This window comes from Dromaius novaehollandiae, chromosome Z, assembly GCF_036370855.1.
Source record: "Dromaius novaehollandiae isolate bDroNov1 chromosome Z, bDroNov1.hap1, whole genome shotgun sequence".
Lineage (NCBI taxonomy): Eukaryota > Metazoa > Chordata > Aves > Casuariiformes > Dromaiidae > Dromaius > Dromaius novaehollandiae.
Genome location: NC_088132.1, coordinates 14,107,375 through 14,133,906, shown reverse-complemented (window position 1 = coordinate 14,133,906; position 26,532 = coordinate 14,107,375). Strand labels below are relative to the sequence as shown.

Genomic DNA, 26,532 nt, shown 5'->3' with positions numbered 1-26,532 from the left:
TGCCTCTGCCAGGAGAGGTCTCAGGGCTGTGGTTCACAGGGGCATGCATGCTTCCTTGCAGGTGGCTATGGTCTGGGTGACTGGTTAGATGAAGATACACCTATACAGCCATGCTCACTACATTTCCTCTTGCCCAGGTCCGTATGTTTGCTGCTGTTTTAGATCTATAGTACACTCGACCTTTGCCAGTTGCCAGGTGACATCCTGAATCAAAGTTTAAACCTGAAAACACATTTGCTTTTCTCAGGTATCTTTCCCTTTAGGAGCAATGTGTGTTCACCTCTTGAAACCTGTAAGCCAGTGAAAACTCAGTCTTTGGGTAGCTGCTGGATTTTGTTTTTTTAGTTCCTGCTCCAAGGCACATAATTACTCTGTGTACAGCAAGTCTAGTAGGCAGCTAACAATGGCTTCAGGAGTTCAGTGTAATGACTGCCTAAAATAAATGTGTTGCTGCACCTAGATTTTTCACCACAGATTTGGATCAGCTCTTACAATGGATTGATGTCTTTTGTGCTGCGTGCAGCTTTATGTACTTCAGGTGTGAACCAGGCCTATGTAAAGTGGTTGGCAACAGTGCCTGAGCCCCTGCTTATGGAGAAAAGTGACCCAGATGGATGGCTGTGGCCTCTGCCTGCCCGCCCAGCTGGCTCCCATCTGACAGTGAGGTGGGAACCTCTTGTTCATCCTCCTCCTGACTCCTCCTGGTATGTGGATTGTGCCTCTTGGCTATCATAAGGCTTTTGGATGTGACTCATGAGATCAGGAAAACCATCTGCTCTTGCCTTGAATACCTGTATGAAGGCAAAATTGGCACATCTGGCCAAAACCAGAGGTCAGTATTAGAAGTACAGCATTAATGCTCCTCCAACCTTGAATGAGCATGCCCTACAAAACAGCTCTGATGATTGAAAAGAGTCTCATGCATTGGTCAGTATCTCCAGACTCAGCCAACTCAGGCCATGTTTCAGATAGATCCAACCAAGGCCTGCCTTGTTTGCAACCTTGCACCTTTTGGTAAGCATATTATCATTATGGTCACTTGAAGCAAAAACCAAAGGCTTGGGAGACATATTGAGCCAAAGCAGAGCGAAGAATTGCATGAAAGCTTAGAAGATACATGTTATGTGTGGTGGTCACTGCAATTGTTAGTCTGATGCAGGTCCCACTGGTTTTAGTAAGACTTGAAACAGGCCATTAATAGGCTTCTGTCCACAAATGGATTAATGTTGCTTATGCATTTGTGTTTCCCTCTGTCTGCTACTAGCCTACAAAACAGAAAGTTGTTAGAGGAGCTGGAAATGCGATCTGTAATCCTAGGTACAGTGATGCTCGCAGGACATCCCTCCACAGGATGAGCTCAGAACTCAAGAGCTTATACTAAATAGCTAATATAGCTATTTGATAAAATAAATACATATTTATTCCTCTCCAAGGAGGGAAGTCCTTAGATTTGATTTACTTGATATAGAGGCTTTTGGATGTTGCCCCTAAATATTTGTGGGAAGACTCTTCCTCTGGATTTTGTAAAGTAGGCTTTATATGTTAAGTAACTGCGTCCACTCCCACTGTAACCCAGGGATTCGCTCATAACATACACTAGCTGATCTGTTAACCAGATATTAAGGAAATGTGCTAAAAAAGATACAGCAAAAGGTTTACATCAGCAAGTAAATGACTCCTGGGAGAAGGATGAAAGACTGACACTACTTGAATAAATTATTGTCATTGTATTTGACTGACTCAGCCCACTCTAGCCTGACAAGTGGGTAGAGGGCTCCATGGAGTTTGTTATCCCAATTTGTATTTCAAGGCTGCCTATCCCTCTTCTATGGTCTGGCTAGCTATGGAGGCATCCATGGTGTGGCAAACAGGTGACAGAGCCAAGTAAGCCAAGGTGGCTGTGCAAAGTACTCTCCATCACATCTTATTTTATCAGCCAGTGGAACAGCTTATCTCCTATCAGATACAGAACTGTTTTTGTAAAGGCAGTCATTTTCATTCATAAGGGTGTTGCACCGGATTGTCTGGTTTCAGGAAATGGAATAAACACCCACTGCATAGCACTGCAGCCTTTTCTCCTCTGCCCCTCAAGCCAGTCACCTGCTCCAAGTCCCCAGTGCCCTTTCCCCACAAGTCACAAAGCTGTCAAGGGTCATCAGCCCTTCATCAGAAAGGTTTGGGAATAACTGCAAGTATGACCACTGAAATGTATTTTGTAACAGTTAACACAGAGATGAGGAAGTGACAATAGAAAGAGCAAACACTTAAACAGAATGGACTGAAATACAAAAAAGCGTAGATGAGGCTTACGAGAGCAGGAACCCAGCCTGTTTACTACCACTTAGCTTTGCTACAGCTAGACACCTCATAGCAGCTGGGTGAATAGTTGTGCAGAATGTGAGCACTTCATTAGTATAAATCTATGTTTTGCTAGGCCTTCGCAACAGGTGAAAGGCAGCACTATATCAAGGGTTGGAGGGGAGACTGTGATTGAGAAACTCCTGAAAAACAGAACAACTCTGTGAAATGAAACAGGCCCTGTGGGAATTCTTCATGGCAAAACACAAGGTTCACTTCAAGTTTGGTTCTGCCCTGGAAGAAGCTAGGTTCTGCCCTGTCATTTACTAGGATGATGAGATACAGCTGTAAATTGTGTTGTTAATGGGAGTTAATGGGAGTGCATTGAACAGGGTTAACACTGGTTTTACAAAAATGACTCTTTACCCTGGAGTATTGCGTTACTTAGTTCATTGGCTGCAGCTTCATGAAATTTCAGGAACAAAATCAGGAATTGTCTTCAGGTATATCTCTATAGGAGTTGGAAAACAGCTATTGCAGCACTAGCATGAAACATCTTTGACACTTGAAATGAAGTCTACTTCTGCTAAGTTTGTGGACTTCAGTTACCTCACTGAAGCAACATTTGGGCCTAAAGTGTACTTTTGGAAAGAAACTGTCAATACCACATTTTTTATCATATTTTCTGCCTTAGGGTTTTCAGATATTTTATGTGCATTCATAGCTTCAGCACTCTTGTACAGTGCAAAACTGTTACTATAAAGACAGTTATTTTATCTCACAAGGGCTTGGCACAAAAGGACAACTATATGTTTCATTTCCAGCCCTCCCTCTTCCCCAGCACAAACAATCACTAATAATTTTGATTATTTTTTCACTTGTTTCCAGATCCTTCCTTAATGCAGAAAAAGGGCACTTTCTGGCTTTGGAATACTTCATACATTTAACAGGATGTACGCTTCAGTAATTTCCTAGAATGCTATCAACAGCAGTAGAACTAAATAGACCAGATCTGAACATGTGCTCAGAATCAAGTTAGAAAACTCTTGTTACTGGAGCATGGGACTCTGCTAATGCACCCAAGCAAGCTGGCAGATGGAACGATATAGTTCTGTCTCCCTCAGCTGCTTGTACAGATGCATGAGCCTCTTCACAGAAAAACTCAGCTTTCTCTCATTCATACAGACTTTTCTTTATCCAGTCTGGCATATAACCTCTCACTTACTAAATATGCTCCTAGCCTGGCTTCTTTTGTTCTTCTCTACTGGCTCTGGCTATAATAAATGAATATTAGGCCCTGCAAATGCAAGGGCAGGGCTTTTTTTTTTTTTTTTTTTTTTTTTTTTTTTTTGAGTCTTTTCAGTATTTAACTCGGTAGAAGTAGAAATTAGGTACTTTTGAAAGTCCAAGTGTTATACACTGCTTAAGCACCTTTAAAGGTCTAGCTCTTAGCCCTTCCATGGCTCAAGAGTTTTATTCAAGACTTTGATTTCAGTTCAGACTTCTGCTATGTCAGCTTATTACAAACAGCTGGAAGTCTTTTATGTGAAATGCCTGCATCTGATTTTTCCTCCCTGTATGTTGTTTAGTCCCTGAGGCTTTCTGCATAGCTATGGTGAAGGGAGTCTGAGGTGTTTACTAGAGGGTCTGAAGCGTTTGAGATTTGGATACTCTCAGTTTGATATAACTCAGATACAGCAAAATATGAGACAAGGCTGTTGTAATTAACAACCTCCTCCTATCTTGGCTCTCTACCTTCCCATGTTTCAGTCCTTGATTTTTCACTCTCTCTTCTGATTAAACTAGCTACAATGGAAGACAAAGGACAGCGAGATGAGCAAAAAGTACAGCTACCCCTGAAGCAGGATTTTGGATTGTAAGGAAACATGCTTGGTAGGAGGAACCAAGGAGACAGAAGCACCTTTCCTCTGAGTGGAAGTCATGAAAAAGTATTTTCACTTCCTACATTGCTTCCAGAGAGCCACTGAAACAAATCAGCATTACTTATCTTCTCACAACATAAAAACCCACCCAAGTTGCAAAACAAAACAACCCCCTGCTCCCCCTCCCCGCAACAAAAGAATAGCAGGCAAAAGTGTTCGTCTGCCCAGAACATATAGCAGAGCAGTTCAGCATAGTTCAGCCATTGGCACATCCATCTAGACCTGGTGCTGAATTCCTTTTGTGCTACTCGCCTGGTCTTATTAGCTGTTATACATTACATGATACCATAAAAGCTTGGAGATGAGCATACCCACCTGTAAATTCTTTGAAAAGTGTTCTTTTCTGTCCCAGCATAATTCATGTGTTTAATTTCTAAGAAAATGTCACCATGAAAGACAGGTATATTGCAGATTTTATAACACAATTGGTGCAAGATCATCTCCTGCTCACTAGATATTACACACAGATTTAGCTCTTTATCAGGCTGTGTTTTTTCATAAGCTGTAAGGGATTTGTTAACAGATGGTAGTCCACAGTCATCAGTGAGACATCTCCAGTTCTTTCACTCTTGCCTTACAACACAACATTTAGTACACTTATGCTATTCTGGAATTCCACAGGACTCAAAAGGAGGAATACTGATTCCTTTCAAATTTATTGGGAGTTAGGAGAAGAAAGCAGTAGTTCAGAAGATTGAATAAAGAAACAGAACATTTTAAAGCACAATAGCAGCAGTTTAAAAGTGTACTTCAAGAGTTATGATAGATTTAATTGCAGAAGTGTAAACTAAAGAATTTCACGAAACAGAACATTGAAGGTTCAGAGAAGTAAATGGTATAATCCAGGGTGTTTCATTTATCATTCTCTGCACACAGTCTGTCCTCACTCTAATCATCCTGTTTTGCAGAAAACTTTCACAGAGGAAGTACTAGGTATTTTTCAGATTATTGCATAATTCTTTTATTTTATTGCCCTCTTGAATTTGCTGCTTTTCTCATCACAAGCAAAACTACACATCAGTTATATGGGAAGAAAATCTATTATTAAGTAATAGCTATTTTGAGGATAAATAGAACTGCTAAATAGATCTCTAATGCTGAGTCAATAGATTACAGAATTCCACTTTGCTCTGTGTTTGTATTTTCAGGAGAAGTGGAGTTTTGTTGTAAGACAGAACCTGCAGTGACTTTTAAAAACATTGTTTCTGACAGGTCTTCTTTTCAACCTCAAGGAAAAAAAAAAAAAGACTCCCTGCCTTGGCTTATCTCCCCACTCCTTCCCCAAGTGTCTGTTGGCCTAGTCTAAGGGTCTGAGTGCTCTCTCTATAGTGAAAATGCACTAGCAAATGTCCATTAGACAGTGAAGACTGGAAGACAGGAAGTCTGTAGGGTGCAAGAAAGAAATAGGAGTTTGTCTCTTCTGTTTTTGCCCTACTAGATCCTGTAACTTTTAGGCAACATTGCACAGGCCAGAAAGCATATGTTGTTACCTTTACTGACCACACTGTGTCACTGTTTCATAGCACAAACTTCTTCTCTTTTCACAATACAGTAAACAGAAATGATGACATCTGCAGACAATTAAATGAACTTTTATTGATGATATTAATATTTTTGGTTGATATCACAATGAAAGGACTCTGCTATGCAGTTCTGTCTTAAGAATGCAAGCAAAACAAAGTGATGCTTCACGGTATGACTCACTGTTCCCAAGTAATCTTCAGGTTTGGGGGTAACTCCGCAGCACACAGTTCATCAAACTTTGATACATCCTTCACAGGTGTGCTGTAGAAATTCAAGACATCCTTAGCACTGCACATCAGATGGAGCTGTGAATTGGGGACAGTATGACCAAATTCTGATGCTAGCTGAGCGAGGAGGCGATACTTTAACCTATTTTCTTTCAGAGGTGTCTGCTGCCAATTATCAGGAACTGAGGGTCCGAAAATCTCCCTGACAAGAAACTCGAGGCTACTCTGTAGATCCTCTGGAGGAAGGTACTTTCTGCTGCGTGGTGGAGGACAGATCAAACTGGGTTCCTTTTTTTCTTGCTCAACTATTTTGTCCACTTCTAGTTCCTCCTTCTCCTTTCTGTTGATATAAAACATAAGACACAATTATATGATTGACACCATATAAGACGAGAATTTTCAGCCTCTTGGCTACTTAAGACTGAATCAGAGCACATTTCTACTCACAATCTTTTAATGTCAGACTCAATTCAGTCTGCAGAGAGTTTACACACCCTGTGGAGAGAGCAGGTTATATTATGCATACAAAAAGCACCTACGCTAGCCACATAGTTTTTACCCCAAATGATGCTTGCCACAGAGCTTGTCAATACATAGCGATGAATTGCCTTGCTTATTTTACTGCTTGGAGAATGAACAGAATTTTAAGCCAGCTTAATGAGCTGTTTTCCTAGTTTCAGGTACACTGGCTATTTTGTTAACAAAATAACGGGATAACAGAGAAATAATAACCACTACAGCAGAAAAATTCAGTACCAGCAGATAAAAAGTACGAAGAGCCTGGCCCTCAAACTGGAGTTCTGACTGGAAAGAGAAGGCCTACCCCACACTGTTCGGCTTGCTGCCATCTCACAAGCTGGCACTGGCCAACACAAGTACGGCTTTGCCTACAAAGCTCTGCTGATCGGGATCTCCCCAGCGGAGGGTACGGAGACAGCCCGCAGCCAAGCCCAGACGCCGGCGCCGGGCCCAGCGCGGGCACGCCCGGGAGAGGCAGCGGTCAGAGGAGACCAACGGTTGGCAACGGCCGGTCGCCCGCCCCTGCGAGCCTCCCCTCCCACGGGGAGGACCCTCTCTTCACCCCCGGTTACCTGAAGCCGCCCCAAAGCGCCCGGCGCGGCGCGGCGCCAAGGCCCAGCCGCCGCCCCACCGTCAACAGCGCAGCGCTTGCCGCCATCTCGGGGGGAGGCCGAGCCGCCTCCCGGCAGGCAGCGCGCGGCGGCACGAGGGGAAGAGGCGGGGGTGGCGCCCGCGCGCTGCCTCATGGGAACTGTAGTTCTCCGGCCGCCCGGCTGGGAGCGGCGACGGCTGCGCGTGGCTAACGGCAGTGCGGAGGCGGCAACGGCCGCGCGTGGGTAACGGCCGCGCGTGGTTAAAGGGGCCGCGGGCTGGTGGCCCGTCTGCCGCGGCGGGAGGTGGCCCGCCGCCCCGCCACCCGCCTTGTCCCGGGCGCCGAGGGCGCACGTCGCACCCGCCGCTCCTCCCCGCGGCGGCTGGTGCGCTCGCTGCCCGTGGAAAGCGTCCGAGCGGTGCCTGCGTCCCTGTGCCCTGCGAGCGTCTCCGCACGGCCACGGGCGCCGGGCCTGCCCCGGGCGGGGGGAAGCGGGGAGGCAGGTTTGCTCCGAGGATAATGGCGCTGCACAGGGGAAAAGCCGCCTGGCAGTCACAGCCGCAGCGTGGGAAGGAGGTTTGGCAACAGAGTATGTGGGATTAAAACAACATAAGGTATGGACATATGTCATCTCCTGCTGAGATTTTAGTGATCGCTGTGTATTTTTGCCAGTGAAAACTCCAGCAGCTGTCTTGAGCCTTTCGTTGCATCTTTGGGGTATAATAGACGCCAGCATTGTCAGTTCATGTGTTTTCTCAGTGAGTTTGTTCTGCCCGTTACAGTTTCTGAAAGGAGCAAGCAACTGTAGGAGAAATTACTTTTCCTGTTTTTTACAAGGGTGCTCATTTTTAAAAGTGAGAAATAATGATCTGTGCACAGCCTTGCTTTGATTTGTGGTGGTACATTTAGCGGACACCTTGCTCTGATCATAAACACCTTTGTCAAAGAGCAAAGTAAGGAGCCAGGATATAGCCTGTAGCTGAACCTAGGACAGTACTTGTGACCAATGTCCAGCAAAGAAGCAGGAATCATTTCGCAAAGATACAACTTCCGTTTTCTAAAGAGAGAGAAGGTGGGGGGTTTTTTTGGCCAGTTGGGGGAACTTTTTCCCTGTGTTAACTTTAAAAGAAACATCATACAGATATATGTAGCACAATAATGAGCTACTTACTGGGAGCAGTGAGTTATTTGAATTCAGATGCACGAAGACTCAGAGGACCAAGACTGAACCAGAAAACAGGTATTGTTCCTGACTCTGCTATTAGCCTCTAGAGTGTCTTTTGGCAAGTCACTTGATTGTCTTTCATGCTTTATGTCAAGACAGACTCAACTTACTTATTAATTACTATGCAATAATGGGATCCATATGAAGGAGTTTGGGTATTTACTGGCTCTGTGAAAGAGCAGTTATTAACGTAAAGAACACTACAAAGTTACAGAGAAGTGATTATCTCTACTTCCCCTTTCCTCGCTGACAGGAGCAGCAGTGTCAGTGGTCGGGAGGAGCAGGATGCTAAGAGTGCTGGCTTGGGCTGTGCAAGCTCAGTCCCAAGCATCCTTAGAGGTCCTCCACAGCCAGGCAACCCCAATGGCAGAGTTGTACCTCTTCCCTTTGGGCAGAGGTGGATGCGGTTTATGAGCGGTAGAGCATATTCCAGACTGTTTGATCTTTACTGGTTGGTGGACAGCTCTGAGCTGTTGCTCACTGATTGGTATAGTGAGTCACTTGGCAAATATTCCTGTATAATTTGGTTCTGCTATTTCTGTAACACATTTTTTGTAACTGCCTAATTTTGCTTTATTTAACGAAAGTTACATCCCTAACAAGTACATAGCAACACATTGTAGGTCAAGCTGGGGTCTCTGATATCAGTCTAACTATTCGACTCATGCCACCTCAGGAGACTGAGACACCTCCTTGCATGTGTTATGCTAATTATTTTGAAGCCTCTACAGTAAAAGCACTTTTGAAAAATTAGTTAGTCTTTGCACAGTGCTGACTCATCTTGTGTAACCCTAACTCAGTGTATATCAGCTGCATCATGCTAAACCAAAGAGATGGACTTTCCAGAGACATGAGAAGCTTTTGAAGGTACTGTTATTTATCTGTGGCTGGAGTTAAATGCACTGCTTATCATATATATCTGAAGTTTTCCCAGTCTGCTTGACTTCAGTTAGCAGGATTAATGTCTTTAGTTTTATCATTATTGGATTATTTCACTTTGATCTCCTCAGGGTTCTCCAGCTTACCAGCAGTAATGTTTCACGATTTAACTTGGGCTGCTGAAAATCACAGACACATGAAAGATGCTGAAAAGTTTGTACAGAATAAAGATTTGTGAGCTAGAGATTAGCTTTTGATTATTGTTTTATTCGTGTGATTAAAGACAGAGTCAGGTTTTGTAATTCAGGATTTTGGCAGCAGAATGTGGAAAAAGGTATGCGTTTAAATTACTAGACAACATGGATTCCAAACTACCACTTAATCTGCCTGCTATTTTGGGGAAGAAGTTTAAACCAGAGGGATAGTGGGTTAGTGTTTCAATGGCAGTTGTTGCTTATTCTCTGGGAAGTCTTCTGTTTGTACAGAATGTGTAGATGAGACAAGAATATTTTATCCGTAAGTCGTGGGAGCAAAGGGTGGCAGGGAAGCTAATCCATGTTATTTTCAGTTTTGTTTAGGGTAAGAGGAATTAGATTTCTTTGTTCTTTTTTCATTCTGAACATCTCCAACCTATGAAGAGGGATAGGACAAAAGCAGGATTCCTGCACTTTCAGTAAGTGTAGCTGGCAGTGAAAAGTGACTGCGTTGCAGCTGCATCGGTCTTCCCAGACACGACATACTGTCCTCTGCAAGCTAAACTATTAATCTGAAAAACAGACAAAAAGGAGGGGAAAACAGTTAGCGAGGAACAAGAGAGACAGTTGTAGAAAAACAGTAGGAGCAAACAAAGTAAGGCAAAATTAGGGAAAATGGAGACAGATTCTGAATTCCCCAGTGACATTTATGAGCTAGCTCAGTTTTGTGACACTGCCAAGGCAGTCAGTAGTTGTCCCAAGTTAGGGTGATTGGATGGTCACTTGCTGCGCTGGCAGAAGGGGAAGCGTTTTTCTCAGACACAGTGGATGTAACTCCACATTACCAAAGATTGTCTAGTTGTCACTAGTTAGTACCTCTGCTTTTTGTTGCATTAGACTTGTATCAGGCCACCCAGAAAAGCATCTTTGGTGAACATGAAGCACCAGGAAGGATGGGAACAAGAGGAATCTTTAGAAAGGTGAAAACAGATCTCCCTTTATACTCAGAGAGCAGGGCCTGTCTGAACTGAGGGGAAGGTCTTGTACCTGTGCCCGCTTGCAGAAGGCTTCTTGTGCAGCCTTCTTGTTCTCCCATTTGCCCACCCATGCTGCCAGAGCAGAGGCTTGCAGAGCTCTCCCATATGAAAAAGTCAGTTTCCAGGGTTTAGGCTGAGGGCACTGATTCATGGCATTTAGGTTGAGAGAAGCCTCCTCTTCACTTTGACCTCCAGACAGGAAGCAGATTCCTGCAATAAAGAGGGGAAGAAGCTGAGTGCTGCACTCACCACAGTCCCTGACCCTTATGTGCCAGAGAAGTGAGTGTATCATATGTGGGAGCAAGGCCAGTGAGAGTGACAATGTGAAAGATTGGTACATAGTAATGGATAGATAGTAATAAATTGGGAATCACCAGGGACAGCAGCAGGAACAGTGCGGAGGAGAGTAGTGACAGTTGCTATGGCTACATCCTGAGGGGTGTACTTCTTGGGGCAGGAATGCCCAGCCGTCACCATATTGGGTTTCAGCAGTGTCCCTTCCAAGTAGACATGATGATCATTCAAGGCCTTGTAGACAGCAGCCAGAACCTGAGAACAGGAGGATTAAATACAGACCCATGCTGAGATCTTCACATACTAAGACCCATCTAATTCACACCCACAGATTCTTCAACAGTGTGCTCAGCCTATTGTGGAAAGACAGCTTATTGCTTGAGAGTGTGGAAAGAAGATCAAACTGAACTTCACTTTCTCTTGAAGTTTATCACAGGAGTCAGTAATGCAACCCTGGAGACACTGCTTTTGCGATGACTAATACACCACTCTTTATGTTTATTGGATTTGTCCCTGTGAACAGGAGTACTGAAAGAGAGATAGATACTTTTACCCCCAGTGAATCTTTCTGAGATGGAGAATGCTTCTAACAGAGGTTTGAATGGACATCCAAAAGCAAGGATCCTAGTCTCACATTTGCTATTAAATCATCACTTGCGAGCAGCTGATTTCTCTGGCGCAGTTATGAAGTACTTTCTTGGTCAAAACTCCCTGAGATCTGTGAATGCAAACTCTGCAAAAGATTAACCACTGATTTTTGAAGAAGGGCATGGCAAAGATCTCTTACCTTTTCTGTGACATACTGACAATGTTGGAGATCATGGTCTCCATCAGGCAAGATTTCTGGCTCCACAATGGGCACCAACCCGTGCTAAGGAAAGAAAAACAGGAAAGTCTTTGCAGGTATGGAGGAAAAACTGTCTTTGCTGTCTCCCTCAACACTGATGGTATTCCGTCTTGCTGTATGGTCCCCCTTTCTCATTGTTTTTGAAACCCCTCGCAGAGATCGGTCTTTCAAGATACCTCGCTGTTATCATGGGAAACAATGAGAAAGGGTAACAGCATCTCAAGAAAGATTAGTGGAGGGTAGGTACCTGCTGGCAGATGCTGGCGTAGCGTGCTAGTGCGTTAGCATTCTCCTGGATAGCGAGTTGAGAGGGAGTTGTGCTGGTGATCTTCAGCACCGCACGCCATTTGCCAAAGTCAACACCATCTTTCTTGTACTGGGCACAGCGCTCAGCCAGTCCATCCAGCCCTGCAGATGAAAGAACAGTGCTTCACTGAGAGCAGTCCTTCATGGGTAGGGCTGAACTTGGTGTTCTCAACATAGTACTGAAAAGTATCATGACACCAGCTAAGGCTGCAAACCCCTTTAGTCATCTGATGGCTTTCACTTTACCAGTCATAATTATGGCTACTTAGATCTCTCCTTGCCTTGTATGGTGGTTTCTCCATTTGTTCCTGCTAGAGGTGCTGTGCCTTTATCCAGCTGTGGAGACAGGAAAAATAGATGGATGTCAGTCTGTTACTTATCTTGTGACCCATGGCTAGTCTGTCTTTGCAGACAAACTGTGGTAAAGTATGGGACTGAATAGACTAAGGGGAGATAGGGGAGAAGTGTTGGAGCAAAGGGGAAGAAAAGGAGTGAACTGGGTAAGAGGATCAGGCAATACACAGGGGGTTGCAGGGAACAGCTCAAGAGTTCTGTCAGCCTCAGAAAGGATTTTAGTTTGTGTACTGAGAGAAGAGGTTTAATTTCAGTGAATGATGCAGCATTTGTTGCAGGGAAGTAGTGCTGGATGAAAAGGTCCCAGATCGTATGTAAATGCACAAATGTGTCCTGGTTATTTGTACAAAAGCCATACAAAGAACGGGGGCGGAAATCCTCTAGGTATTTCAGAAACAAGCAAAAAACTGGTTTGCAAGGGAGAGTGCAGCCCCTATGTTATAGTTTTCGTTGGAAATAGGGTTTAGAGTATTGTGCCAGCCAGACATGTACAGACACTCACCTTTATTCCCACCACAATGCCTTTTTCTTTGATGACAGCAGGAAATGGCTTCCCACTGCTGTCTTTCTGATAGAGAGTCTCATGGAAGAGGATCACTCCCCCAATGCTCTGATTGATGGAAGCATCCGAAGAGAAGAGGATCTCTCGAAAAGCACGGCGATTCTCCTCTGTATTCTCCACATTGATCCTCTGTAGCCTGTTCCCCATGGTACCTAGTAAGGTAGCCAAAGATTGAGACAGAAAGGTGTTAGGTTTGGTTGGGCTTTTGGTCCTGGCAGGGAGTAATTAGAAAGATCTGGGACTTCAGTTCAGAGCCTCCCTTCTCACCCATAGTTCAGCAGCTTTCGTTGCCACAGGACCAGCCATGTCTGGCTGGACCAACTGTACTTGGAGACACTTTTTAATTGTTTTCATTTACTCCACTGATTTTGAAGATTAAGCAAAATAAGGGGAAAAAGCCCTGGGTAATGCTAATTGATTGTTATCCAGGACTCACCCACTGATTCATCTGCAGCTAAGATCCCCTTTCCTGAAGCCACAATCCGCTGAGCAATGTCTGAAAGAGCTTTCTTCTGCTCTGCAGACAGCGCTGGGAATTGGTGGGTCATGATGCCTTGTCTGTGGAAGATAATTGCTGTTACAAATTGTAGGAGACTGTATGCACAAAATGTGAATCAGACAGCAGTCTCAAATATTCTTATTAGAAGCCTCTTTCTTTTTTCTTGTCTGGTCCATTTCATCATAGGAGTGTAAGTGAGAAATCCAGTTTTAGGTCTTCCTAGCTTGGTGTGTCTGGTGGCACTAGAAGAGAGAAATGCAGAAACTACATATTCATGTATCCTTCCAGAACCAAAGTGGGAAAGACTCTGCACATTACGTTTAGTCAGAGACTAAAGGGAGGTAAATTTGTCACAAAAACCTGTGGCAAACAACGAGTATCCTAACTGCAGACTATGCAAACTTCTCTGCAAAGCAGCTATGACATCTTGGTCCTGATCAGAAGACTGACAAAATTCTCACAAAGCTGACCTTCACACTTCTACTAACAGTCCCCCTCCTCCCATTCCCTAGGCAGTGTTGGCAGTATTTGCTTTGTCTAGTTGCATTTTCATCCCCTGGTTACTGCCTTACTTTGTAGTTCTCTCCTCCCCATGTCTGCTTTCAAACTGTAGCAAGGTGGCTACTGTATATGAGATTGAGGTGTCAGGAGCGTTCACCACCCATTTCTATCTTTTCAGTTCTGGCAGAGGCTTACCAGCTGCAGATACCCAACATCTGAAATTCAGATTCTGTCTTGTTCTGAGAAAGTGTTTGACCTTACTAAAGTTTTGATTAGATGGGATTAAATTATAGTTTCCCACATCATCTGAACAGGCCAAGTAATTTTCTTGCGTGTGTGTGTGTGTGTGTCTGTGGAGCCTGAGACAAGGAGACTTTCTGTCCACTGTTCATCACATGCTCTGGCTAGAGGAACACTTGTGTTTTTATCAGCAGGTGGTACATTCATGAGAGGAATCATTAAAAACAACACATCAGACCTCCAATTACAGGTTTTCCTCCCAGAGGGGGACTGGTCTCGGTGCAGCAACTTCATCCTCCTTTTCCCAAAACAGTCTCAGAGGGGAGTAAGAACCTGTTATCGCTTGGTAGTTCCAGCCACCCATTTCAACATGTGCCAGAGGCTGACAGCAAATATGCCTCCCAACATAAGTATGTACACAGCCATGTTCTCCATCCTCTTTTGCAGCCCACAGATACTATGTTGCCAAAGAATCTGCATCTTGCCTCTTCACTGAAGGGCATAACAGGGAGGGAGAATCAAGGGGAACTGGCTGCTGATGGTGACAAAATTTTCTGGCAAGAGTACTGCCACAGTACCTGTCCAGTGCTCTTGTGTCTCTGATTTATAGTTGAGGACACTTTAATATTGATTATATTATTGTTCAAGATTAAAATGACATTGACTACCAGCTGAGACTAGTGTTACTGAGATATAGTGTCCAGATGTCTGCTTCTCCTTTGCATGAGTTGTTGGAGGCTAGAAGTGATGCTATGTGATTTGTCAAAGATGAGTCATTCTAGATTTACAGGGAGTTTGAGGGAGTGTGTGAGGAAGTGTGTGTCACGTAAGGGAGAATTTCCTCCTCTCCCAACTGCTGAAATGCCTTGCAGTCTTGCAAAAGCAGCTTTTGCTGAAATCCTCTCTCTGTATCCCAGCTCATGGCCAGAGCTGTGGGAAGCATCCTTCTTCTACTGTGATCACCACAACTCCACCACTCCCAGCAGTTTTTAAAAAAGAATTTGAAAAGCCATGGCTTATGTTGCATAGCTAATTAAGCTAATCAGTAACCCTGCTTGTCCTTGCCTGTTTTCTGGGTCTGACACACCTCTTAGAGAACTCTTAAAAATAGGAAACTAACTTGTTATTATGATTATTATAATAATAGTTAGTATTGTCGGCATATCAGCCAAAACCATGGCACTGTTACATAAATTGCTATGCAAAACATGGTGAGAAATAACTCTGGTAGTTCACAGTCTAAATGGAAAAGACTGGCCAATTGTGAGGGAATATGACCTTGTCAAAGGTCAAAGGTTAATTGCTGGATCAGTAATGGGATTTCAGAGTATGCCTACTTGCAGCTTGGAGGTGTGCTACAGTGTGAGTAGGTGTATCTAGATAATCTTTAATCCAGCTAGCAGAATTACGACCTCATCAACCACTCTGGTTATGTTATTATGGGTATAAGTTCTCTCCAGTAGTGCACTAAGTGATGAGACTAACATCTGTTGTATCTTGTTTGTTTCCTGTGTTTGCATAAAGATAACAGAGACAGTTACCACCCAAAACAAGCCTGCAAACAAATGGCAGAAATATGGAAATAAGAGGTTTCCATGTATTGTCCTTTCAGTGGTCCAACTGTGTAGTGTGGGAGACTGAGACAATACTGTGTAATTCCACATGGCACGGATGAACTGGAAGACAGCATGTTAGTTTCTGTTTTCACTCCTATCCCCTTAGAGCATGAGGGAGTAGGGGAAGACTTGACAAAAACAAGCAGCCATTTTGGTGACATGTGCATTGTTTTTCCCAAGAGGCTTGATTATCGAGGCTCCCAAAATGATCTGCAAGGTTATGGTGAGTGTTTCCCAGCTGCTCTGCAGAGCTGCATGGAACTACAACATGTACAGTGTGTCTAACTAGCGAAGAAGTGGAGCGAAATGGTGAAGAAGTGAATGCAAAAGAACAGTTGTAAGGCTATTTTTTGTGATCTTTCATTAGGAGCATGATCTCTGAGAAACTTCTCCATTGGATTCAGAAGGGGTGTCCCTGCTGTAAGGCACTTCTGTGGATATGTAAAGGGGATTGGAGGGGGCTTACAGTTCAGTAACACTTCATTTCTGTTGCATTGTAAAGAATAAACTCCCAACACATCAAGAGAAGCATTAATGTTGCTTTAAAGAGCCATTGCAATCTAACTGAAAGTGTCACTGTACAGATCCCGACAAAAAATGGTTACGTCCCTGCCATGGGTACAGTCTTGACAGCTCATTTAATTAATCCGTGAATGAAATTTGCCTTATTACTCTGCTTTATCTGTTTAATTTGTCAGCTTTTCCAGGCATGGAAAAGCCCACAAGGCCTTTGTTCTCAATAGCAGTATCTAAGAGTTGTCCCACCTGTAAAGGTTTTCGAGAAGTCTTATTTTTATTTACCTGTTTTAAACTGTGGGCTACTGTATATGTCATAAGCTATGGTGATTTCACATTTATTTGTATGAATGCATGATGATGAGTATTCTCTGTGTGGTAAGTGTTCACAGTACATAATTTTAAAAAAGCAGAAGAACAAACAGAAAAACCTGGACAGAACACACAAAAAACAGCATTATGGCTACCTCCTGTGTTTGTCAGGTTTAAGCAGCTCCTTAAACAAACAGGATTCTTTGTTCATCCTGGTCTGTGACCAGGAGACAGTGGAGGTGGGCGAGAGGCGACAACACAGTTATAAAAGTAAATATTATACTGCTGAAATCTCACGTTTTTCTCAGGTACCGAAAAGGAGCACTGCAGGGGAAATATCTTTGTGGATATCAGCACAAACATTGCATCCTGTTAATATTAATAGTGTGGACCAAAGGGCAGAGGCAAGACGAACAGCAGAAAGAACAAACTGTTACATTCCACTTCAGGTCATCTTAGAAACATTAATACTTCATTGACTTCTTTTGTTTCCAAACATCTGAAGTGACTGGCATCTTCTAATCTTACAGAAAAAATCAGCTGAGTACTGGTTAGCAGATAGGAAAAGATCAGATTAAAATTATTGTGTTTTTCTCTTGGTCTCTTCACTGGCTTCTTTTATAGAATTGGTACCAAAAGTATACGACAACACTCTCAAAATATGGTATATTCTGTGTGCAATACATGTAGCTTGGCTGTTCAGTTACTAGTAATCGTAATCCTTCAATACCATCTCTTTGACCATTAACAATACAAACCACATTTGCATGTTGTTGCACTGTGTACATCACAGGTTTTGCTTCAGAAAAGCGCATGTCACAGGTTGGAAGAAGCATAAGTTGCATACATAGATAGATAACATATAGTAGATATGGAGAATGAAATAGCTTAATATATAGGCCAAAATACAAGATCTGATTCTAACTGTTCTGCAACTACAGGTGCATAATGTTAACCTGACTGGATTTACTCCCCTTTAACGTTTGTATGTGTAGGAAGGTCAGGCCCATAATGTTCTATACACCTTATATTCTTGTTATAGAGAATAAGTTTGTATGTTGGTCTCATTTCACCAGGAAGCACTATTAAAAAGCTGTTTCTAACTAAGTTTAGTTATTTGGACATTGGGCAAAATGATAGGTATAAATGGCTGAATAAGCCCTCCTCAACTAGAGGACACAGTATGTGTGGAATACTTCTATTGTTGAGAGCTCTGTTAATTATAGGACAATATTAATTATTAATAATTATACTGCTGAGAGCAATATTATGATATATTTTTATATTTTTATTATATTAATGAATAGAAAGTGAGTGTACTGTCTGCTATCTGGATTTAAAAGAATGAATCTTTACAGACTGAGCACCAGTCAGCTGCCTCTTCAGAATCTGAAACAGGCCAGCATATTCAGAGTAATATGGAATTTACCCTGACTTTAGCAAGGCTTTTAACACAGTCTCCCGTAATATTCTATATACATTTTAGGATGTTATGGTCTGGATGATGGACAAGTGGCTTGTCATCTATCTGGATACCAGTGACAAGTGGAGTATTGTAGGGTCTATCCTGGGACCTCTCCTCTTTAATGTCTTTATCAATAACCTGGAGAAGCTGATGGAGTGCATTCTTATCTTGTCTGCAGATGATGCCAAACTGGCGGGACCAGTTGGTACGCTTTGACTTCAGGTCTGCCATCCAGAAGGACCTGAACACACATGAGAAAGGGGCCAGTGGAGCCCCCATGACATTCAGCATCGACAAACGCCCAACTCTGCCCCCAGCAATGCAGTGTCCTGGCAGATACTGGCCAGGGCCAGCAGGGCCAGGAGCAGCTCTGTGGAGGGGTCCTGAGGCCCTTGTGGGCAGTGAGCTGAGCACAGGCCAGCAGTATGCCTGGGCAGCAGCAAGAGCCAGCAGCTTCCTGGGCTGTGAGAGCAGGGGGATGGTCTGGAGAGCAAGTGGAGGAATTATCCCTCTTTGCTCATCACTTGTTATACCGCATCTAGATACTGTGTCCAATTTTGGCCCCCACCCCAGTACAGGAAAGATAACGACAACCTGGAACGAGTTCAGCACAGGCCACCGAGAAGTTCGAGGGCTGGAGTGCTTGCCCTGCGAGAAGGGCCTGTGGGACCAAGGCTTGTTCAGCCTGGAGAGGAGATGGCTTCAGGGGACCTAACAGCAGCCTCTGGTGCCTATGGGGAGGTGATCGAAGAGACGGACCCAGGCTCTTCACAGCAGTGCATGGTGGGAGGGCGAGCAGCAACAGGCATAAGCTGAAACTAGAGAGATTCAGACTGGATATAAGGAATTTTTTTACACTATTAGGACAGTGAAGCAGTGGAGCAGATTGCCCAGTGAGGTTGTGCTGACTCCATCCTCAAAGGTTTTCAAGACTCAACTGGATAAAGCCCACAGCAACCTGGTCTGACCTCATAACTGACCCTGCTTTGAGCAGGAGGTTGGGCTAGACTCTTCCTGATGTCACTTTCAAGCAGAGTTATGCTGTGATCCTGTGAGTACTTACTTTGGGAAGCTGCAATAGAACCTATGCATTTTGTATGTATGATGATAGGGATGTCAGGGAAGAACGAGCTGTTTCTCCCTTTATGTTTGTGGTAGGAATAAGGGTTATAATACACAAAATGTTTCACCACTGGGGGCTAAAATGTGAGTCAATGGTAGGGGAAAAAAGGGATTTTCAGACTTTTGTTACCTAGAAGAAGCAGCATATGTTTTTCATTGACATGGTAATTCTTGTGAAAGCTCTCAAAAAGCAGATTTCACCATAATCTAGTTTCATCATGATAGGTCCTTGGAGGCATATATGAACTGTGGCATTTCTGATAGTAAATTGCCTGGTAGGTTTTTGGTCTCCATCATAAGGGACAGAGAACATGTTTTTTTCCATCCTTGTTCTCTGCCTAGGGACCTTTCTTTGCCATTTTATCTCAAGTGGTTTCTTGTAAGTAAGTGTAGTTGTTAGTGTAAAGTTCCTTCTCTTTCAGGGCTGAACTCTTCTTCTCAGAGAAGGTAGAAAATGTCAGATTTGCTTGAGAGTTCAAGTCTTTGAAATGACAGCAGGGGAACCTCGGGGTGGTGGTGAGGAAGGTTTCAAGTGGAGTGAATAGCTTTGGGTGCCTAATATAAGGGATCATTGAGGACATGATGAAGAATCACAGACTTGGTAAGGAATTGTGTTTATTAACAGGCAATTCCCTAAAGCTAGCTGTTCACACCTTGCAAGGGTAGAGCCTAATGTTAGCACAAAAACCAGTATTTCCAAACTCCTCTTTCTTGCTTCTTAGTTTCTGCCATTCCAGACTACCTTGCTTCCCTCTGCCAAAGAATCTTAGCAACATGACTGCATTAATACTTCAGAAGAAACTACATAGTGAAAACACGTAATAACACTTTTGTCAGCATAGGCATTTGTCAGGACCGGTTGCATTCTCCAGTCATTCTCTCTTCTTACAAAACATAAATTTAGATTCTCCACAAATATAAATAAACACATACAAAAGGAAGCAGTAGAAAGCAATGCGGGTATGTTATTGCACTAGTCTCCTCAGACTTACTCCAGCACTCAGCACTTACTCTAGGAGTTCTGAGTTACTAAACCAAGTTAGAAAGTGTAAACAGCGAATGAATCGCACTGGAATATCACTGCAGAATGGCTGTTTATTTCTTGTAAGCTGTTCCTGGAAAAAAATGGAAACAAAAACAACCCCCAAGCCTGTGCAGTTTAGATGAACAGATTGTCTCAGCTGCTGATATATATACCACCTTTACAATTTAGAAATGAAATGATTATACTTACTTGTTTGTAGACAGTGCCTCTCCTGCTACAAGCTTTTAGTAAGGTGGTTGCAGGCGAAGAGACCTAGTCCTTCTAATCACTAACTTTTATAAAATTCTTGTCCCTTTTTTTTTTTTTTAACTCCTTTATTCCCCCTCCTCTCTTGGCTGATTGGGGAGATATTATTGCTAAAGATCGTTGATTGGCTGTTGGAAGACAACCGTGCATAGCCAATTGCATCTATTCTCTCTCCCTGTTCCTTACCCTCCCCTTCCCCCTCCCCCCATATACATCTAAGACAGTTAATGATGAGGTGAAACTGAAAAGTTTTTCAAATTATTTCTGTGATTTGACAGTATTCCTCCTCTTTTGAACACATAGTGAAAAAAATTACAAGAGCAACCATGCAAATTGTTCACATGGAACTTGGATGTAACTTTCAGTTCAGGGCTAGATCTTCAGGAAGCTTACGTTTAGGAAACTCCACAGTGTGCAGAGCAGCTAACCAGGAAAGAAGACTAGAAAACAAAATACAGAAACAGTGGGGCAGATCCTTATTTGGCATGAGTTACTATCATTTCAGTGACCTCCTAGCTGTTACACTGATTTTATTCACTTGAAAATTTAGCCCAGAAACCTCTTTTCTCTTTCTAGATCGTATTTGGAAAGGCAAAAGCTAAGGTTACAGTACCAGGGTTAATGAAGCAGCAAATGCAGATTTCCTTTAGTGCAGTGTGGCACATGTGCCAGTGATGGTTATCAGAAGAAATATGCTGAAATGGAGATGCACAAGTTCAAGCCAAACTCTGTACTGAAATCCTATTGAAGCACCCTCTGCCCGAGTTACAGTGACATGCAAGCTTCTCAGTTGCTTAATGGAGTTTTCCTGTGAAAAAATGCCAATGCTTTATAAATGGTATATCCTCATTTAGTTTATATCAAACCACACTGCAGCAATGCACCAAATCCGGATAGATAGGGCTGATTTTTCTCTTATTTCTTTCTTATTCCAGGTCACTGGAGAGAAGTACAGTATAGGGACTATGTTAGGCAAACATCATACCCTCAGCAACAGCACACTCTGTGACCTTGGATATTAGCATGTCTTTACCCAAAAGGCCCAGTGTTTGCTTGAACAGTGACGTATTTTCTCCATTTTTTTGGCTTAGGTAGTGACACCTTTAGCCTTTACATGAACACAATGAGAAAAGTGATTTTGCCTCTCACTGAGCAGCTGTAACTTCATTAGGGCACTTCCTCCCTGAGCCTGTCTGTTCTGGAGGTGCATGGCAAGGCCAATGAGTGTAGGAAATTTAACAGTTAATACTGTGCCAGCACTAGAACTCTGTGACAATCAGGGAAGCTCTAAGAAACCTGTGGATTCAGTCTAATTGAATCTAATGGAAGGCCTTGTGCATTCTTGGTTTTGTTCTCTTTAACTTTTTCCTTTCTGATCCATCCTCTTTTGCTGAAGAATGCTGTGGTACGTAACACTGATAGAAAGCCTTCACTGTGTTACGGTGTTTGCTTTATAACCCATGTCTCCCACCCTAGCAGAAAGATAAACTTAATATCCTATTAAAGTTCCTCCACAAAGGATTATGGTATGGATTAAAAATATTTTTAATAATATATCTTATCTAAGACCCTTTTGGGGCCATGAAGGTGTCATACTGGTGGCATCCTTCAGTGCCACAGAAAAAATCTTTTTATCATTCCTGCTTTGGTCAAAAGCTGTCACAGGTAAGAAAGTACTTGAGGTGTTTTTTTTACCCAGGGTCATCTGTGATGAGGTGTGACTGTGCCTCTTAAAAAGAGAAAAGCTGGGGGCAGACTTCCTGAAAATACAGCTTCTGATATTTTGAAAAAAACAGCTTTCTGATATCTCTAAAATTCTTTAGATAATCCTGTAGCCCACCCTATGTTCTTATGTTTTGAGAGCTGTTTTTTTTTCTTTTTCTTTTTTTTTAACCTGGGTAATGGCTAGTGTGTGCCTTTCCGTTCCATCTGAGCTAAAATCCAGCACTTTTAAAGATTCCAGCAGATATTCTGAGAAGTGAGGAGATGAAAGGTGAATAAACACGATGGCTGATTTTTTCACTTAACTTAGGAATAGGAGCCTTTTCTGGCAAGACTGTGAAATGAGCAATCACTCTAGATAACGTCACTGTAAGATTTAGTACTGTTAATATTTAGAACTATGATTCAGACAGTGCTGTTTAGAAATCAGTAGTGGTCTGCATGCTGGAGTGACACTAAAAAGACACTGGAAAAAAGCTGAGGCATTCATGATTAGAACTGTATATGGGGATACTTAATCCCTTTGAAATTTAGGTTAAGAAGATATGATATAGTCCTACAAGGCAAGGGGAATAAGCTTGCATGGTAAGGGGAATGCCATGTACATGCATTCAACCCAGCAATTAACCTACTGCATAACAAACATCAAATTATTACCTGCACTAATTGTTCTACAGCAAAATCGGTCTATTGGCCAGACTCTAGACCTGTTTCATTGAATTACTGTTTGAACTCATAGTATTGTCAACTCCCTCAGCTTTCCAGTGACAAAACTAATTTTGAATTGATTTATTTTTTCATTTAAGCCATTCTCAGAGTAACATGATGCAGACATAAGACCGAAGGTAGCAAGATGTCTGTCTGCAGGTGTGAATATCCTTGGTAGAGGTGGCTACATGCAGACATTATTTTGGAAGAGATTGAATTTGTAGCTGTGGACAGCATGACTTCAATACAGGAAGCATAATGCAGGAAGAATGGGAGACATTTGGTGGACATGGATTGTGAGGAATACTGAAGCCATGATGGAAGGTGGAATCAGAGGAATAAGGATGCAGGTCAGGATGCAGATTTGGAGACTTCAAGAGAACAGGAGGTGGGAGGGACAAAGAGAGGCAGAGGGTTAAGAGAGTACAGACAATAGCAATGTGACAAAGTGGCTAGGCTAGTGGAGTGAAACAGATGCCCTTTTCTAGCAACCACTGATGGTTGGCTTCCACAAGGCTGGTTGCGTTCCAGGCTTGTTAGTGGAATGTGGTGTCTGGCTTCTCCTGCAAGGTGACTGGAAAAGCTTCTTGGTTTTGTAGGGCTGACCATGTAGGAAGTTTTTCCTTTGAGAGTTCTGTTCCTGAGAAAGCACTAGCTGTCCTGGGGTTCATCACCTCCTTCTGGCTCTGCTTTGTTATATATTAATGTTGATTTTTCCATCTGAAATTACCACACAAAATGTGACAGAAGTATTCAGTATATTTAAAGAGCTTAAAGACCAGCAAAAACTGACTTTATGGATGACTTGGCTATTATTTAGGCCTTAATTTGTGGTTTGTTGAGTTTGACACAATTTTACACAGTACTTTTTTACAAGTACTGGATTTTCATAGCACAAGTTAATTTAATAGCTGTCCTTGTTATATCCAGCCTTACTGTCAAAGGATCTGCCAGTTCTGCATCAAAGTTTTGAGTGAAAACTGTTGCCAGATGAAGTACTTCAAAATCAATGGAAAGCCTCATTTAAAGGCAGCAGGTAAAAATTTAGAATTGCTTAAGGTTCTTCAGGTTGGAGATCTTGTTTTTGTGTATGTTTCTAGAAATATCATTCTGGTACTGAGTTTGTCCTTTAAATGCTCATATTAATTAGTATTTTAAATGGAAATAATAAGTAATGTGAGGAGGGAAGAAAGACAAACTGTGGCAGACCTGGGAGATGAGGCGAAGAAGAAACAGTTGAGTAATTTCAGAGATTATAGGATTGGTCACCAAGTGAAAAATGAAAGATGAAATAAGATTAAAGCTTGCCTCTGCAGTTCAGTAAGCGAGATAGGTTTAATCTTATCAACACTTTGTGGTCAGGCCTATAAAAGGGTTTGAAATGGAAAAATGAATGGAAAAAAACACTGATAGTTGGGAGGATGTTTGAGCACAGTGTGCATCCACGTGAAAAACACCTGCCTTTCTCCTAGCCCCAAGAGAGTGCTCCCTGCGTGATGGGGTTAAAGTATAATCAAAGCAGACTTGAATTGAGTGGAGTCTACCTTCTCTTCACCTCTCCACGCTGTGCTGGATGTTTCTTGTTTTCTGTACTCTGCAGTCTTGCTTAACTATCTCAAAGTCCAGCTTGTTCATCCCTATCTAATCAGAGGTATTGTTTATTGAAGTGGCTTGTTTTCCCCACTCACCTATACTCTTAACCACCAATCCAGAGAGCCTGGCCTTTAACCCCATTAAGAGAAATCATCTGTGTTCTGCCTCCGCGGTATTCAGCAGTGCCTGCAGACACGTACATTGGGGAGGAGGTGGAGGGTGTTGGGTGGGGACTGACTCATGTCTGCAAGAGCACCAAGAGGACTGCAGCACACAGAGGATCTGCTTGCTCTTCCTTAATTCTGGCTTAAAACTGGTTTTCAACGCACCTTGTGAAGACTTGGAATGAAATACAGGCAGGCACATACTGTTATTGTTATCATAACCCAAATCTTTGTAATAATTTCAGTAGCAATGATAGCAAATCAGGATGCGACTTTAAGTCATGCTGTCAGTGGCAACATCTCTGGGCTGTGCAAAATACCTGTCTTATTCTACTCATGTAGTACAGGACATGAAGATAAATGCAGTCATGACACTGATCTCTGTGGCCTTTTGTTGACATTTAGTGTTTGAAAAGCAAATAGACAAGGCTGCGAGAATGGGAAATACTTACCTTTTTGTTACTAGTTTATCCAAATGGTACATAGTCCCAGAAAAACACATTCTTACATGCTGCATGCTAATCTTGATATACATTTTTTAACATATAAAATACAACAGATATATGAAGTGGACCCATCTGCTGAAAAGGATGCTGTTGTGGGTGAGGTTTCTGCAATGATGGAGGAAAATTGCATGCTGTGGCAGAAATTCAAAGAGGAGGCAGGCACAGAAGAATGGATAGCTGGCCAGAGGTTTATTAATAGTGCAAGAAAATAGAGCACTATTTATCTTGATCTACAAAACCACTTAAAAATCACCAAAGATTACAGAACTGGGTATGTGTCATTCATAGTTTGCTACACAGAACAAAGTCTTGGAAATGGACCTCTCTGCCTATAGGTGCATGAATAAACTAGAGAATTCTCTCGAATCATGAACTGTCAGGACAGAAGATAGTTTGTGGAAATCAAGGTATTCAAGCAAGAGAGACACATGCAAAAGTGAAGAAACACGGAATACCTACCAAGAAATGTGGAATTCCTACTGGTACATGCATTTTTGGCAAATACATGTTATACCAAAGATTATTAAGAACTATGTGTTGGACCCTGCGATCTGCCCATTTTGGAAAAGACATCTGTAAAATTCGTATGGAGGTATACAAAAAGAAAGTCTAATTTCTGGAGACAAGCTGCTAATGCCTTAGTCGCTACAGCTGTCTTCCACAGAAAAATTCCCCTTCTTACACAGTGGAAAATGTACCCTTACCCTATGCAAAATTATACTAGAGTTAAATTCCAGCAGTTAGAGCTTGAATTTATCTCAGGCCCCCATTAAAATACTTCAGTACTTGATGGAGATGGCCCTGAGCAACCTAATCTAACTAGACCTGCTCTGTGTGGATGTTTGGATAAGAGACCTCCAGAGGTCCTTTTTAATCTGAGTTATTCTAGGATTCTAAGAATGATGATATTGTCCATGCAGATGCATGAAGCCATCAAACACAGAGATATTTTTCTTCACTCAAATGCAACAATGAAAGTGATGGATCTGCCAGTGAGGAAAACTGACAGTGGCACATGGGATGAAGCAACAGTAGTGTTCTAATAGAAAGCTTTTTTGTTTTGTAGGGAGTGTGCTTGTAAATTTTTTTAGAAAGAAATTCTAGACTTTAAACAGAACCGTGCTCAGTCCTGTCATATTGCTGCTGAAATAACCAGTTCAGCCATTGACAACTTCTCACAACTGAGAGGAAGTCTTTTTCCTTCTCTCTTCAGATGCAGTGCCTTCTCACTAAGACACTCATACCTGCTGTAGTTTTAAAATCCTCTTGGGATTCTAATCAGATAGCGAATTACCAATTTATGCTTTGTGTTCTGCCAGGAATCAAAATTATGTTGGACATAGCTTGGAAACAAAGGCAGTTTTTGTTTAATATGAGTACTTCCCCCAAATTGGACAGTAATGCCCTGAGTCCTGCTGCCTGAGCCATGGAAAAGAATTCTTTTGTGCAAGCTGTAGTTGTTATATTGAGAAATAG

General features: G+C 42.5%; 3 protein-coding genes across 4 annotated transcripts in view; 1 reads left to right on the top strand and 2 right to left on the bottom strand.

Annotated features, from left to right (window-relative positions):
• Nucleotides 1–5,817: 5,817 nt before the first annotated feature.
• On the bottom strand, nt 5,818–7,236 carry MRPL50 (mitochondrial ribosomal protein L50). Its single transcript, XM_026102995.2, has 2 exons — nt 7,084–7,236; nt 5,818–6,332 (listed from the first exon to the last, which is right to left on the bottom strand). The coding sequence occupies exons 1-2, from the start codon at nt 7,167–7,169 to the stop codon at nt 5,942–5,944; spliced, it is 477 nt and encodes a 158-aa protein (XP_025958780.2). The 5' UTR covers nt 7,170–7,236; the 3' UTR covers nt 5,818–5,941.
• Nucleotides 7,237–7,477: 241 nt separating this feature from the next.
• The window catches only part of RNF20 (ring finger protein 20), a 59,323-nt gene continuing 40,268 nt past the window's right edge, over nt 7,478–26,532 (top strand). Inside the window, exon 1 of one of the 2 annotated variants that reach the window (XM_026103000.2) lies at nt 7,478–7,717. The gene's annotated coding sequence lies outside the window, so the exon portion shown is untranslated. The remainder of the gene's footprint in view (nt 7,718–26,532) is intronic. The other variant, XM_026102997.2, reaches the window with a different exon arrangement.
• Nucleotides 9,454–20,433, bottom strand: ALDOB (aldolase, fructose-bisphosphate B). Its single transcript, XM_026103009.2, has 9 exons — nt 20,307–20,433; nt 13,238–13,359; nt 12,742–12,953; nt 12,167–12,221; nt 11,827–11,987; nt 11,520–11,603; nt 10,813–10,987; nt 10,449–10,648; nt 9,454–9,973 (listed from the first exon to the last, which is right to left on the bottom strand). Exons 2-9 carry the CDS (start codon nt 13,347–13,349, stop codon nt 9,878–9,880), a joined length of 1,095 nt encoding a protein of 364 aa, XP_025958794.1. The 5' UTR covers nt 13,350–13,359; nt 20,307–20,433; the 3' UTR covers nt 9,454–9,877.